This window comes from Pseudonaja textilis, chromosome 3 (genome assembly GCF_049901715.1).
Source record: "Pseudonaja textilis isolate UNSWEBS1 chromosome 3, rPseTex1.2, whole genome shotgun sequence".
NCBI lineage: Eukaryota > Metazoa > Chordata > Lepidosauria > Squamata > Elapidae > Pseudonaja > Pseudonaja textilis.
In genome coordinates, this window is record NC_141992.1 from 129,586,898 (window position 1) to 129,599,937 (window position 13,040).

Consider the following 13,040-nt stretch of genomic DNA (forward strand, 5'->3'; position numbering starts at 1 on the left):
AATATGCTAGTGAGTACTAGCCTGTGGGTGCTCATTAGTGTCGCTTAGGGACCTGTGTTGATGGGCTGGCTCTCTGGCGTTTTGGAGTCCACTGACTTGAGTATACTTTAAAAAACCTGTGACAACGTGATGTCTTATGTTAAGAGAGGTGGACCACACGATCACCTTGCCTAATAACCCCCTCCTCTGCTCTCCTCAGCGTAGTCATTAAGCAAAGCATAGGGTGCCTCTGGTGGGAGGCTGGTAGACCTCATGCAAGTTCAGAACTACCTAGTCCATACATCCCACAGCCTCCCCACCCATCCAAGGCACCCTATGCTCCACTTCCCACCCCTCAGGGACTCTGCAAACCTTGGGTCTGCTTCCTCCCCCATGTCTCCACAGACAAGTGTGTGATGGGAGAGGAAGGGTGAGAAGGGCGTGAGGCCTCTTCCCACTCCACCAGGCCTCACACCCTTCTCCTCACCCTTCCTCTCCCATCACACACTTGACTTTCAAAAATTGATGTAGTCCTGAGGTCACATTAGGGAAGTTATATAGAAATACCTTGACTTTCTAGGACACTGAACTCTATTGTTCCATAGCAGTATCTGTTATATCTCTGTTGTGCGCCAGACACAAATGCCTAGTGCAATAACTACTCAAGAAGTAGGTGGTTGAAAAGGCCACATATGCTTTATTGCTCATGCTTATAATGCAAGAATGTTATGGGCCAGCTATAGTATTGCTTTTGTGGCAGAAGTTAAATGTCATATTCCATTTTTTTTAATTGTTAAATGAAGTGTAGGCTTCAAAACAAAAATGTATGTTTATTTACTGCAGTACATTGACAATCGAATTCCTAGTAAGTTATTGCGAGTCAACTATTCCCACAGTTAAATGAAAGCAAACGAAGAACCACCAAATATGTATCCTACACACAATTCACGAGAACATATGAACAATAACGAGGGGAAAAGATTGATAGAATGTTTTGGGGAATATATCGTGTATCACACATCTGTATTAAATACTGAAACATGCCTGACAAAAAAAAAACAATGTAACCGAACTCCATGTAGAGCCCACTTCGCTAGTTATACAATCAAAGAAATGTAGCTGAAAGGAGATTTAATCAGCTAAATGAAGATGACAAGAATTAGCAAGTAGACGTGTTGTAATTATCATTTCAAGTCTGGAGTGACAGAAGATCTAAGCATTCTCCTATTCATGGAGTATTATCCACTCCAAAACTCTCTCTCTTCCAGGGGTAGCAAAATGATGAAAAGAATTAGGAAATCCTAAACAAGAGAGTGCTTTTTCTTTCATCTTCCACTGGCATCTTACAGGTACAAGGTGTATACAATGAGTAAGAAGATTACAAGAAGTCCTCACCAATCACAGGATTAGAAAAACTATTGCTAAGTGATGCAGTTATTAAGCAAGACATGTGACCACAACAGACTTACCTCACTTCCGCCATGTTCATTAAGCAAGTCACCATTAACCCATTGCACCACACTGAAACAAAAAATATCACCCTAGAGTATATTAATAAAGGGGAGTACTTACACTCTGAAGGAATGATCATGTTTATTTCAGGCATGACTAATACATAAATGTAAACAAATTATCAATAGGGTGCTGTGATCAGATTTGTTCCCATCTGTTCCTGCCCTACTCAAGATGGGTGTTTCCAGCTGTGAAAGCAGCAATTACAGCAGGATCACTGGGAGGAGAGGAAAAATCAGACCATCCTGTGACCTTGCCCATCTTTGCAACATGCGAGTTGCAAGAATGTGTGATGTGTTGTGATATGAAATAGGCAATTATTTCCAATAATAATCTTCAGAAGCTGAAAGTTGACCCCTTGTATTCACCCAATGCATGTACATACAAGCACACATACATGCATAGAGACAGCAGGAGAGATAACATGACAAAAACACATAGATTCAACATGCTGCTTCATTACAGGAAGAAAATATAAATACTATTTATCGGCAGCTGCTGTGAAAAAGGTTGGAAACATTTTGAGAAGCTGTGCTCTGCATGTTTTCCCTATGTCCTAAAATTATTTAAATGAATATTTATTTTCAACAATATCTATACACATTATTTATAATCTACCCATAACATCATGGGGAATGATTCAACTTTGCGTAAAAAGAGTACTGATTCCTAAAATACATGAACACCCAATATTATTTACTTGCACGACTAACAGAAGCAAACTTGAATTTTCATTTTTAGCAACTTTTCTTCTAAAAAAAGAGTTTTATATTGGAAACTTAGAAAGGCAACATAAGGCTAGCAACAAAATTCATACCATTTTTCAAGTTTTATAATTTGTAATGACAGTTCTGAAATAATGGTTATTTCACCAGCAATTTTGGATGAAGTTATTGGCAAAGTAGAATATAAGAAAGGAATATACTAGGAAAGTGAACAAAACATGCCCTTTTTCTAATTTAGACTAATACAAACAATGGATTGTATTTCCACCCATCACAATAAGACAGTACAGTTATTCTGCTGCTCATAATAGCAGATTTGTTTGTTCCTGTTTCTTTTTTTCTAGTGAAAAACCCAAGTATCGTCTGTTCTGGTTACCCCAAAGCAAGTTGATTGAATATCTCCTAAATTTCACCAACTTCCTCCCTCTTCCGCAATTAGAAAGGATCAGTAAAAGAGCCAAGTCATAGGCTAGTCTGACTGCAGTATGGAGCATCCCCTAATGGTCTACTTAAGGAATTTGTTCTATCAAAATGCTACTATATATACAGTCCCCCTACTGTTAAAGCCTCAAGAGTAGAGAGATACAGATGTTGCCTTATGTCATCCACCCATGTGCAGCTTCTACATATCCATTGCACTCTTGGGGATGGGGTGGGGAATAATTTATCTATTTATAGTATATACTGTATATTGTATGTGGTACTTTAGGCTACATTGACCAGAAGGAGGTGCCCATGACTGTTTTTGTCCTTATTGAAAGAAACTACTGTGATTTCAATTCTCTCTAGTGTCAGTTTGAACCCAGTAGAATAAAATCTGATTACCGTATATAAGGAAGTTTAATATCAACAAAGCCAGTCTCGGGGAGCTTCCTTGTAGCCTATATTACTAAGGACCTTGCTATATTTTCATAATTCATAGAATAACAGAATTGGGGTAAACAACACAATAGATTTCACTACATAGAAGCCAGACATGAAATAACCTAATGCTGAATTTACAAACCACACAAATCAGAGCATAGGTAGTTAAAACTGTAAACCCATATTTATAAAATGGGGCATGACATCCAGAACATGACTTTTTTTTATAAATGAGGTATATATCATAATACCATACTGTAATGTATAATGGGCATTTAATATCTATACTTAGAAGCTTTTTGCTTCTTTTCCCTTGCCTTCTCTTCAGTTAAATTTAAACCCTCTCTATTTCATTTCTCAAACTGGATGCTAAGATGTAATTTAACCAGGTCTTCTAAATAAACCATAATTGGCCGACCTTGTACAATTTGCTAAACTATTTACTAAGCCTTACAAAACACAATAGCTTTAGTTCACCTAGTATCCTTTGGGAGGCGGGGGTGGATTTATGTCAGTGTTGATTCCTAACTAGCCTGGAGGACTAAACCAAAGCCAAGGAAACTGCCTCATATGACTTATTCACACATGAACTCATCCTTCCTGCATCTTCCTGAGTCCTAAAAGAGCAAAACAAAAATGCAGATGTCAGCCCCAGAAGGAAGTTTGAGACTCACTTTCAAGCAAATGTTGTTTCTAGTTCCACCTTAGACATGAAGCCACCTGGGTGACCTTGGGATAGCCACTCACTCTCAGCCCTAGTACCCCAGGGGCACTCTATAATGGCTTCTCGTTGCCCTCTTTTCACTGTTGGAAGAAATATCCTTCTGGGTTCAGTTCCAAGTGGGGAAAAAAAGACACTGGAAACATGGAGGCTGTTTGGAAAGATGGTTTAATGGTGGACAGGACCACATGGCTTGGAGCTCCAAAGTGAAAAGCGATGATCACATGCTTCAAGATGTTGGGTGAAGGAAAAGAAGAAGGGGGCTGAGATGCTGAGAGTCCCTTGTATATCGTTTGTTGGGATTTGAATTTGAGCTTGTGTTCTGATTGGTTGTCAGACTTCCATGGAGTCATGCAGAGGCAACTCTGTAGGCTGTCCTGAGTGCCAAGCTTGGTTGAGCTTTGCTGGATGATGAAGTAATGAAAAGGCTTTGGGCAACTCCTATAATAGCTCTACCTGGAGATCTTCGTAATGTAAAATATTCTGTCCCAGGCCTTAATGGCCCACCCATTAACAAAGGTAGGGGTGAGCTTCTGCTTCTGAGGTGAGTTTCTGCTTCTGAGTTTCTACTCTTTTTAGGGGAACTATTCTGCCTTTTTAATATTTCCTAGGTCCTAGGATATTTCAATTTTCTAGGAGAGGGGTAAGTGTTAACTTCCTACATCAATCCAATTACTTTACCTAAAATAGTTGATTTGAATCTGGGAAGATATTATGGCTTAAGCTAAGGAGGCTATTTCATCATTAGGAAGCAGGCAATGGCAAATTATTCCTCAATTCTTGCCAAGAAAACTACAGGGACTTGCCCAGGCAGTAGCCAGGAATCAACAATGATTCAAAGACACACACATACACACAGAGTGCATACAGGTATTTTGAAAGTAAAAAGTATAATTAGTTTGTAAGTCTGATCAGACTTCTACTTTTTGTTACCATTATATGCCAGCATCCCTCCAAAACCAGAGACCAGTTTCACTTTCCAACCACCCTGTCATAAATGATTTAGCTGAGCAGAGTGAACATTTAAATTATTTTATCTTGTATACTTTCAACTACTTGGCTATTAGCTTACAACACTCTGGCTTACAAGCCCTTGGTGTAATCACAACAATAATTTATTGTACTCCACAGTGGTGCTTATGTCTGAGTTATAGTGTAGGAAGTTAGCACCCACCCACCCCTCCTAGAAAAATGAAATATCCTAGGAAATATTAAAAAGGCAGAATATTTCCCCTAAAAAGAGTAGAAACTCAGAAGCAGAACCTCACCCCCACCTTTGTTAATGAGTAGGCCATTAAGTCCTGGGCCAGAATATTTTACATAACACAGATCTCCAGGTAGAGCTATAGGAATTGCATAAAGCCCTTTCATTACGTCATCATCCAGCAAGGCTCAACCAAGCATGAAACTCAGGTGAAGCCATGTGGTCCAGACAAAGCCTACAAAGTTAGCTAAGATCCCAGTCCCTGGGAGTCTGACAGCCAATGGGATACATTTCTTGCACAGAAACAGGAAACACTAAGGTGGGGCCCAACAGAGGGTACATAAGGGTCTCTTAGCACCTTGGCCCTTCCCTCTCTTTTCTTGAAGCGTGAAGCATGTGGTCATCCTTTTCACTTTGGAGCTCCAAGCCATGTGGTCCTGTCCACCATTAAACCATCTTTTCAAACAGCTTCCATGTTTCCAGTGTCTTTTTCCCTACTTGGAACTGAACCCAGAAGGATAATTCTTCCAACAATACCATTAAAAAGGCTACCATGATCTAAATTTTAGCAATCTGCATGATCAGAATTGATTTCCAAATGAATATATTCAAGCTGATTGTAAATACTTTTTTACCTCTTTCTTCTGTTGGCAGAAAGTCAAGCTGCAGAGCAAGACTCACATTAGAAATAGCTCTAGGTTTTGCTTTCATAACCAGCAGAGCAAGTTAACTTTCATTTCTCCTCTATAAAGTTCTCCTCCCATTTCCTAATGACCTTTCTCATTCAGTTCTGTCTGGATTCTTTAGGTCACATTTAACTATTCCCAGAATTTTGCTGATATCCCTGCAGTTTACCAAGACTTGCTGCAGTTTTACTGAATCCACTTTTTTTCATTTCTGGCACCCTAGTTCTTTTATGCCTAATTCTGGAATGATCTTCCAATTGGTTTACTCACAGTTCCCCCACCTCCAAATTAGAAGTTCAGCAGTGCTCAGTGGGGGGTGAATTTTAATTCACAGCTTGATTTCTCATTGAGGTTTGCATATATTTTACTGCTGCTTCTGTCATTATTTTAACAAAACCTTTTTTTTTTACAAAAAAGCACTAAAAGACATTTTTCTATGGATCAGAGTACATGAAATTACCATGCAAAATGGGTAGACCAGTATCAAGCCAATGGATGTGACAATGGAGGTTTTTCATTTTTCTTTCTTCTTTATAGGAAGAATTAGTGGAGAGCATGCAGTATTGTCTATTTGGGGCTTATGTGACAGTTTTCGTGTGTTTCTCCTCAAAAGTGCTGCCAATTTTCAATATTCCTACTCAAAGGAATTTGGGAATTTTCAGAAAATGAGCTTGGAGGCACATGCCATCCCAAGGCAGTTGGCTGCCATTTCTGCTGTAATTAGCTGATTCTTGAGGAAATTTAGGGCTAGATCACATCTTTCACTCCAAGCCTTCTGGTAACAATTTGATTTTCTGATCTATAATATAAATGACAACAGTACAGTCTAAGAGCTACACAGCAGTGATGTAGCAGCTAGTGAGTTCTCAGCTAAATGCACATCACAGATTGGAGAAAAAAAAATCAGATGATGCCCATGAAAGCGAATGTCACAGTATTTTGAGTCCTTTAGATCAGTGCTCCTCAGCTTCAGAAACTTTGTGTACTTCAATTCCCAGAATTCCCTAGCCATCATGCTGGCTGGGGAATTCTGGATTGGAAGTCCATAAAGTTCATAAATTTGAGAAACATTGTTTTAGATGAATAATTTCTTGAGTTAAGAACCAAAAGGCATTTTGCAACTATTCCATCTCTCTTATAGTGATTTTTTATGGGCTTGGGTGGCTGATGGTTAAATTATGTGTATTGTAAGATTTCAGCTAGATGCATACAGCCCGCATAATTAAATCATGGTTAATTTAACTATAAGTATGTGTGTGAATGCCATTAATGACTAGTTTTAAACACACTGGGCCAGATTACAATATTTGCTTGTTTATGTTTAGAATATTCTGAATTTAACCATTGTTAGTTTAGCACATTATGAAACCACAGCAAGACCTGAAGAGATTTTACATGTGGGAAGCATAATTAATAAAAAGGAACAATCTTTTTGTTCTTTGATGGAGTAACTTTCTAGCAATAATGCTAGCTAAACAATTTGGCATGGCAGAAGGCAGGAAAATGCTTCTTTGACCTAAATACTCAAATCAGAAATGGTTTTAATATATTGTTTAAATTACATACTGTGGCATGATGAATGCTAACAAATATTTGGGGTTATTTTTATGATATCCTAATGTTTTGGAGAATATCTTTGCAGAATTCTAGCTGTTCCATGTAAACATGATTATTACCATGCTTACACTGACTAGTGGTTTGTATAATCAGCTAACCCATGATTAACTGAAACATGACTGATTGAATTAATCCAGCTGCTTAGATTTAAGTGATTAAACCATAGCTCTACACTGAGAAAATTTACAGGACATGCTGAGGTACAAATAAACCACATTTTTGTAAATGAGCTATAAATCCAGCCATATTCTGCTAGTCACTGCATTATATAGCATGTGCTAATGCTTTTAAGATTTATCCAGTGTCACTGTTATCAGTGAGATGGATGACATAGGAATTTAATAAAAATACACATTTGCAATGAAGAATTTATGGCATATGTATACTTCTTACAAATCCACAATGTTGTGAACCATTTTTAAAGGTGATAGGAAATGAAACTCGGTTTTAGTATTAAGCATACCCATCCATAGGTTCAAAATTACAAGCGTATTGATAATAGCATAGAATCCATATTCAGGAGTGTTATTTCTCAGACTAACTTCCTAAGGACATTGTTATGTGGAAGAACGGGAGAAGCAATGGCTTTATACACCACCTTAAGAATTTGGAGGAAAAATATGATATACATTCAACAAATGGACTGCCTAACTGGGTTAAGCTCCCAGTAAACAGGAATAAGCATCGCAGCGTCCATAATACACCGTTGAAATATGAAACTTATTTCAGTTTAAACTCCTAATCATATGATGGATACAAATATAGGCTGCACACATTACCCACAGCCGATTTTAAAGCTGGCTAGGGAATTCTGGGAGTTGAAGTCCTCCAGGCTTAAAGTTGCCAAGGTTGAAGACCCCAGGACTAGACTAGACAGCTCTTTGCTAGACCCCAGCTGGACGCTCACCGCCAAGGCCGTGAGACCTCCCGAAGGATCTCAGAACTACGCGTAGTGACGCCACTGGCGAAATCGTCCCCGATTGGCTGTTGCGGAATGTTCCACTTCGATTTCGTCCTCTCTTTGCCTATTTCACCGATTTTTCTCCTCCCCCACTCCGTTGAACTCTCCCGGTTCCTTCCCCCCACCCCTTCACACATCTTCCTTCGCTGTGGTTCAAAAGGAGAACTATTGTAAAGCGACGAGGGGGTGACTTGCGCAGTCCGGGCCGTTCTCCCTTCGCTCACCGCCACCCCGCGCCCCGGCCGGGTATTCACGCGCTGCCTCAGCGGCTGACAGGAACAGCGGCCGCCATTGTCGTCATTGCCTCCTTTTCCAGCCAGCGCCGTTGCAAAGTCGGCCCCCCCTCCCGCCGCCCTTTCTCAGCTTGAATCAGGGTTTCCTCTCTGAAGGGCGGCGGGAGGGGAAGGAGATGAACGGCGGCGGCGGTGGCGGCTCTTCACCACCACCATCACGACGGCGGCGGCGGCGGCGCTGAGCCCGCCCAATTCACGCCCTTTCTAGTCCTCCTCCGTCTCGAGGATGCTGAAGATGAAGCTGCCGGCGAAGCAGCAGCCGCCGCAGCCGCAACGGCAAACGATGAGCCGTAAAAGGGCGGAGGAAGACGACGCGGGAGCGGCCGCCGGAATCCCACCGAGGCCCCACGGCAGCTGCGGGGGCGGAGGCCTAACCAATCACCCGCCTCGCGGCGAAGCGGGATCCGGGACTATGGTGGCGCCGGGCGCCGGCGGCTCTTCGGCGGGTCTCCGCTGCCTTTGCGGCTGCTCGGCCGCCGGAGCCCGCGAAGCCGTCTACGAGTGGTTCGGCCTGGCTTTGGGCTCGGCCCAGCGGTTGGAGTTCGCCGTCGGGTTGCTCGACTTGCTCAACCCGCTGGAGTTGCGCTTCTTGGGCTCCTGCCTGGAGGAGCTGGCCCGAAAGGACTACCATTGCTTGAGGGACTCGGAGGCCAAAGCTAACGGGGCCGGGGGCGCCGCTTCTGGCACCGCCGACGCTGCCCCGGCAGGAAGCAACTCCGCTGCAGCCGGGGGCAGCCGAGAGCAGCCGCCGCCGCCGCCGCAGTTACTGACGGCGCCGCCGCCGCCCCCGGCTTCTCCTCCCGGGGCTGTGGCCGCCGGTTCCCCCCCTCCGTCGACTCCTCTCCTCGCGTTGGGCAGCGGCAGCGACTTCCGCGACCCTGCGGTCCGCTCCAAGCTTATCGTCTATTTGGCCCTCCTGGGCTCCGAGAACCGCGAGGCTGCCAGCCGCCTGCATCGCCTGCTGCCCCATGTGGATGCCATCTTGCAGAGCTGCCGGTCGCTTGGGCCCCTGCGCCCGAGAAGAAAAGGAGGGGAAGAAGAAGAGGAGGAGGAGGAGGCCGCCGCCGCCTTAGCCGGACCGAGGGCGGAGGCGGCGGAGGGCCTGGGGCTGGTGGCTCAAGAGGAGCTCTTGCTCCTTTTCACCATGGCTTCCCTGCACCCGGCCTTCTCTTTCCACCAGAGAGTCACGTTCAGAGAGCACTTGGAGCGGTTGCGGAGAGCCCTCTGCCGGGATGAAGACGACGTGGAGGGGGGCTTCCCTTGCTGTGGGGCACGGGTAAGGGCATCCCTTCCACCTTCGCCCCACTTCTGCCGCCTTTCTCTTGTCTGTGGAGATTCTCGGTCATCCAGATCGAGGGGTCTCCAACCTTGGCCATTTTGAAGACTTGTGGACTTCCAACTCCTTTGCTTGGCTGAGGAATTCTGGCAGTTGAAGTCCACAAGTTTCAGGGTTGCCCCAAAGGTGCTTTTTTTTTTTTTCAAGAGGCAACTGGACTTTCTGGTTTTTATTTGAAGTCGTTTCACTTCTCATCCAAGAAGCTTCCTCAGCTCTGCTGAAGCTTCTTGGATGAGAAGCCAAACGTCTTCGTAGAAAAATCAGAAAGTCCAGTTGCGTCTTGAAAAAAGCACCTTTGGGACAGCCCTTCTGTTGTTTCATCTGTACTCCCAAATGAGCTCTTTCAGAAAGCATCTTTGTGCTGCTTCTATCCGCTCTAATAAGGGCTCAAAGATACCTTTACTCTGATAACGCAGCTTCCATCTTCTTCATCCAGCATGGTTAATAGCAACACTATCCGAGGAATTGTAATACCTCATAAGCAGAGGAAGCTTCTTTGGGGAAGGCCAGTTGAGTAGTTTAGTCAACTCAAGGCTGTTTTTCATCCTTTTCTAAGGACTCCTGTGGTTTTACCTGTTTGTAAAGTAAACACACAAATGGGATTATGTTACAGTGTTTCATACATAATCCATTGGTAGATAGAAGCTGGTTTGGTGAGTTCTTCCCCATGATGTACTAACTTAAATCTGGAGACATCTCAGCACCTGTATTGGGGGGACAGAAATTTAATAATGCCACCTTCAGTACTTCCCATCACAATAAACTTAGAGATAGGACCAGCCCAATTTCACTTGCTTATTTGGGGTTGTTAAGAACATGCCCCTTCACCACCTGGTCCCTGGCTGCTAATTTTCAGTGCCATTTCCCTTTTGCATGACCTTGCAGGCCTCTCCCAAATGTATCAAACTGTAATCTTTTACAAATCCTGCCAGACCTGATAATAGATCCCTGGGCTTGGAGTTATGAAAACAGAAATGGGGGGAGAGGCTGTAATTGTTGATTCTTTTGTCTTTTGGAAGTGTTTTTATATAATTTTACTTTAAAAAAGATAAAGCTAATATGAGGGGAAAAATGCAAAAAAGGGAAAAAAAGGTAAAAAATATGAAGAAATGACTTTCACTTTCATCAAAAGTTTTAAACAATTTTAGTAACTTATGACATTCTTTTAAAATAATCTCTTCTTCCCATATCTCATCTATAAAGAAATCCCTAAAGCTTCATCATTTCAGTCCTGATCAGCAGAAATGCATTAAAGGTTACCAGAGATGATAAACATATCAATTTTAACTTTGATCACCTTTCACTTTTAACAATCTTGATCTTTAGTTCCTTCAAATCTAGCATTTTATTTCTTTTCATTTTTTTCTTTGACCCTTCTCACAAAATTTTCTAAACCTTTAAACAAGGCTCTTTGTAAAACAACATAGGAAAATTGCCTCTTGGTTTGTTATTTATATATTCTTTTTAATTATTAAGACATTAGCCGGCTTTTTTGTCTGTCCAATATATCTTTTTCCAAATCATTCTTGTAATCTGTTATTTTTAAATCCATTTTCAGAGAGTCTCAGGCTTGTCAGATATAACCTGCTCCTCTTTTATAACATCCTTTACACAGTCTTATCTATATAAGCACCCACTCTTAAAATTAATTTCTGAGTTCATTGTTCAAAAAACATGCTTCAATATGTCCAGTGTTAAATATTTTGCTTTGTTTTCTTAGTCAAATTACAAAGTTTTTTGTCCTTTACTTGTACTCTTTAGTTTCTTCTGGATCCTCTAAAGCAGGGGTGTCCAACCGTGGCAACTTTAAGACTTGTGTACTTCAACTCCCAGAATTCCTCAGCCAGCTTTGCTGGCTGAGGAATTCTGGGAGTTGAAGTACACAAGTCTTAAAGTTGCCAAGGTTGGACACCCCTGCTCTAAAGGATCTTAATTTTGTGGAATGCTAGCAGGGAGAGAAAAATACCTGAAACTTTATGATTATACTTTTGAGTATACTTTTGAGTTAATGCATTTTGATTTTCTATATTTTTAAAAGTGATGACATTTATATGTAATATTGTGATTTTTTTTCCCTTCAACTTAGAACTTTTCCCATAACAGCATGCCAACAAGCGAGAACAGTTTACTTGAACAAAGAGCAGCAGTTCATGATAAACTACTGGTGGCCACTCACAGACCACAGCAAGAAGGTATTTCAATATATTTATGTCTTGAAGACTTTGACTTCTAGGAAAATCATTTATCATTTTATATTATTACAAATGAACTGTGATAAGTATACAACTAATATCTGGTACTTGTAGTTTCCTCCAATCTTGTACCTGATGAAATGAGTACGAACATTCAAAAACAACTATTGATCATTAAAGCATTAAGCCTTTTGGAGGCCAGAGGTAGAAGCATAATTTATGTACTTTGCGTTTGTTTGCATTGTTGAATCTATTAACTATTTCAGAGACAACATTTATTTAGTAATTGAGTACTATGCTATATCCAGTCTTACATGAGAAGTCTTTCATTCCAGATGCTCAGATTTGTTTCAGACACTTGGACTGCTCAGAGCAATCACAGAATGGATAGTAGTGAGGGAGAAGTACAGTGGCACAGTTGCTTATCATCCATAATTAAGGATAACTATGAATTGTAATTATAATTAAGGTATAATTAATGTATTATAACACTGAAAGTGTAGAAGTTTATCTCTTGAAATTCTATTAAAAAATCTAAATTTCCACTAATAGTGACATGATGGCCAAATAAGTGACAAAGATATATTAAATCTTAATTGTGCCTTGCTTTCTTTATTTTCAGCTGTACACATTCAAAAAATAATGCTGAAAGGAGTACCTAGGAAAAGATCTGATAAACATTTGGAGTATACTTTCAAAGTAAGTTATCTATCTGAAGGTCATATCTCTACAATATAAAATTACATGGGATCTAAAAAATGGACTCATTCATGAATTAGTCATAATGGTAAATCATAATTTAGGGACATGATTAAAAAGGAGTCTGTTAAAATGCTGTACTTGCATGCTCCTCATCTTTCTTTCCACATAGCTGGGAAGAGAAATAAAATAAATTTATCAGTCCCAGAATGACATTAAATACGAATAATAGGTAAAATATGTGGATGAAA

The 13,040-nt window shown here is 41.2% G+C and overlaps 1 protein-coding gene and 1 long non-coding RNA gene across 4 annotated transcripts in view; one reads left to right on the forward strand and one right to left on the reverse strand.

The window, feature by feature from the left end:
* Positions 1-794: 794 nt before the first annotated feature.
* On the reverse strand, positions 795-8,396 carry LOC148126318 (uncharacterized). The gene is made up of 2 exons (XR_015743087.1): positions 6,152-8,396; positions 795-3,697 (listed from the first exon to the last, which is right to left on the reverse strand). It is a non-coding gene; the product is annotated as an uncharacterized LOC148126318 (long non-coding RNA).
* ZCCHC2 (zinc finger CCHC-type containing 2) overlaps positions 6,106-13,040 on the forward strand; it is a 30,420-nt gene continuing 23,485 nt past the window's right edge. For all 3 annotated transcript variants that reach the window (XM_026701077.2, XM_026701080.2, XM_026701079.2), the window contains exons 1-3: positions 6,106-9,838; positions 11,985-12,090; positions 12,713-12,789. In XM_026701077.2, coding sequence (XP_026556862.2) covers positions 8,789-9,838; positions 11,985-12,090; positions 12,713-12,789 — 1,233 coding nt within the window. In that variant the 5' untranslated portion in view covers positions 6,106-8,788. The remainder of the gene's footprint in view (positions 9,839-11,984; positions 12,091-12,712; positions 12,790-13,040) is intronic.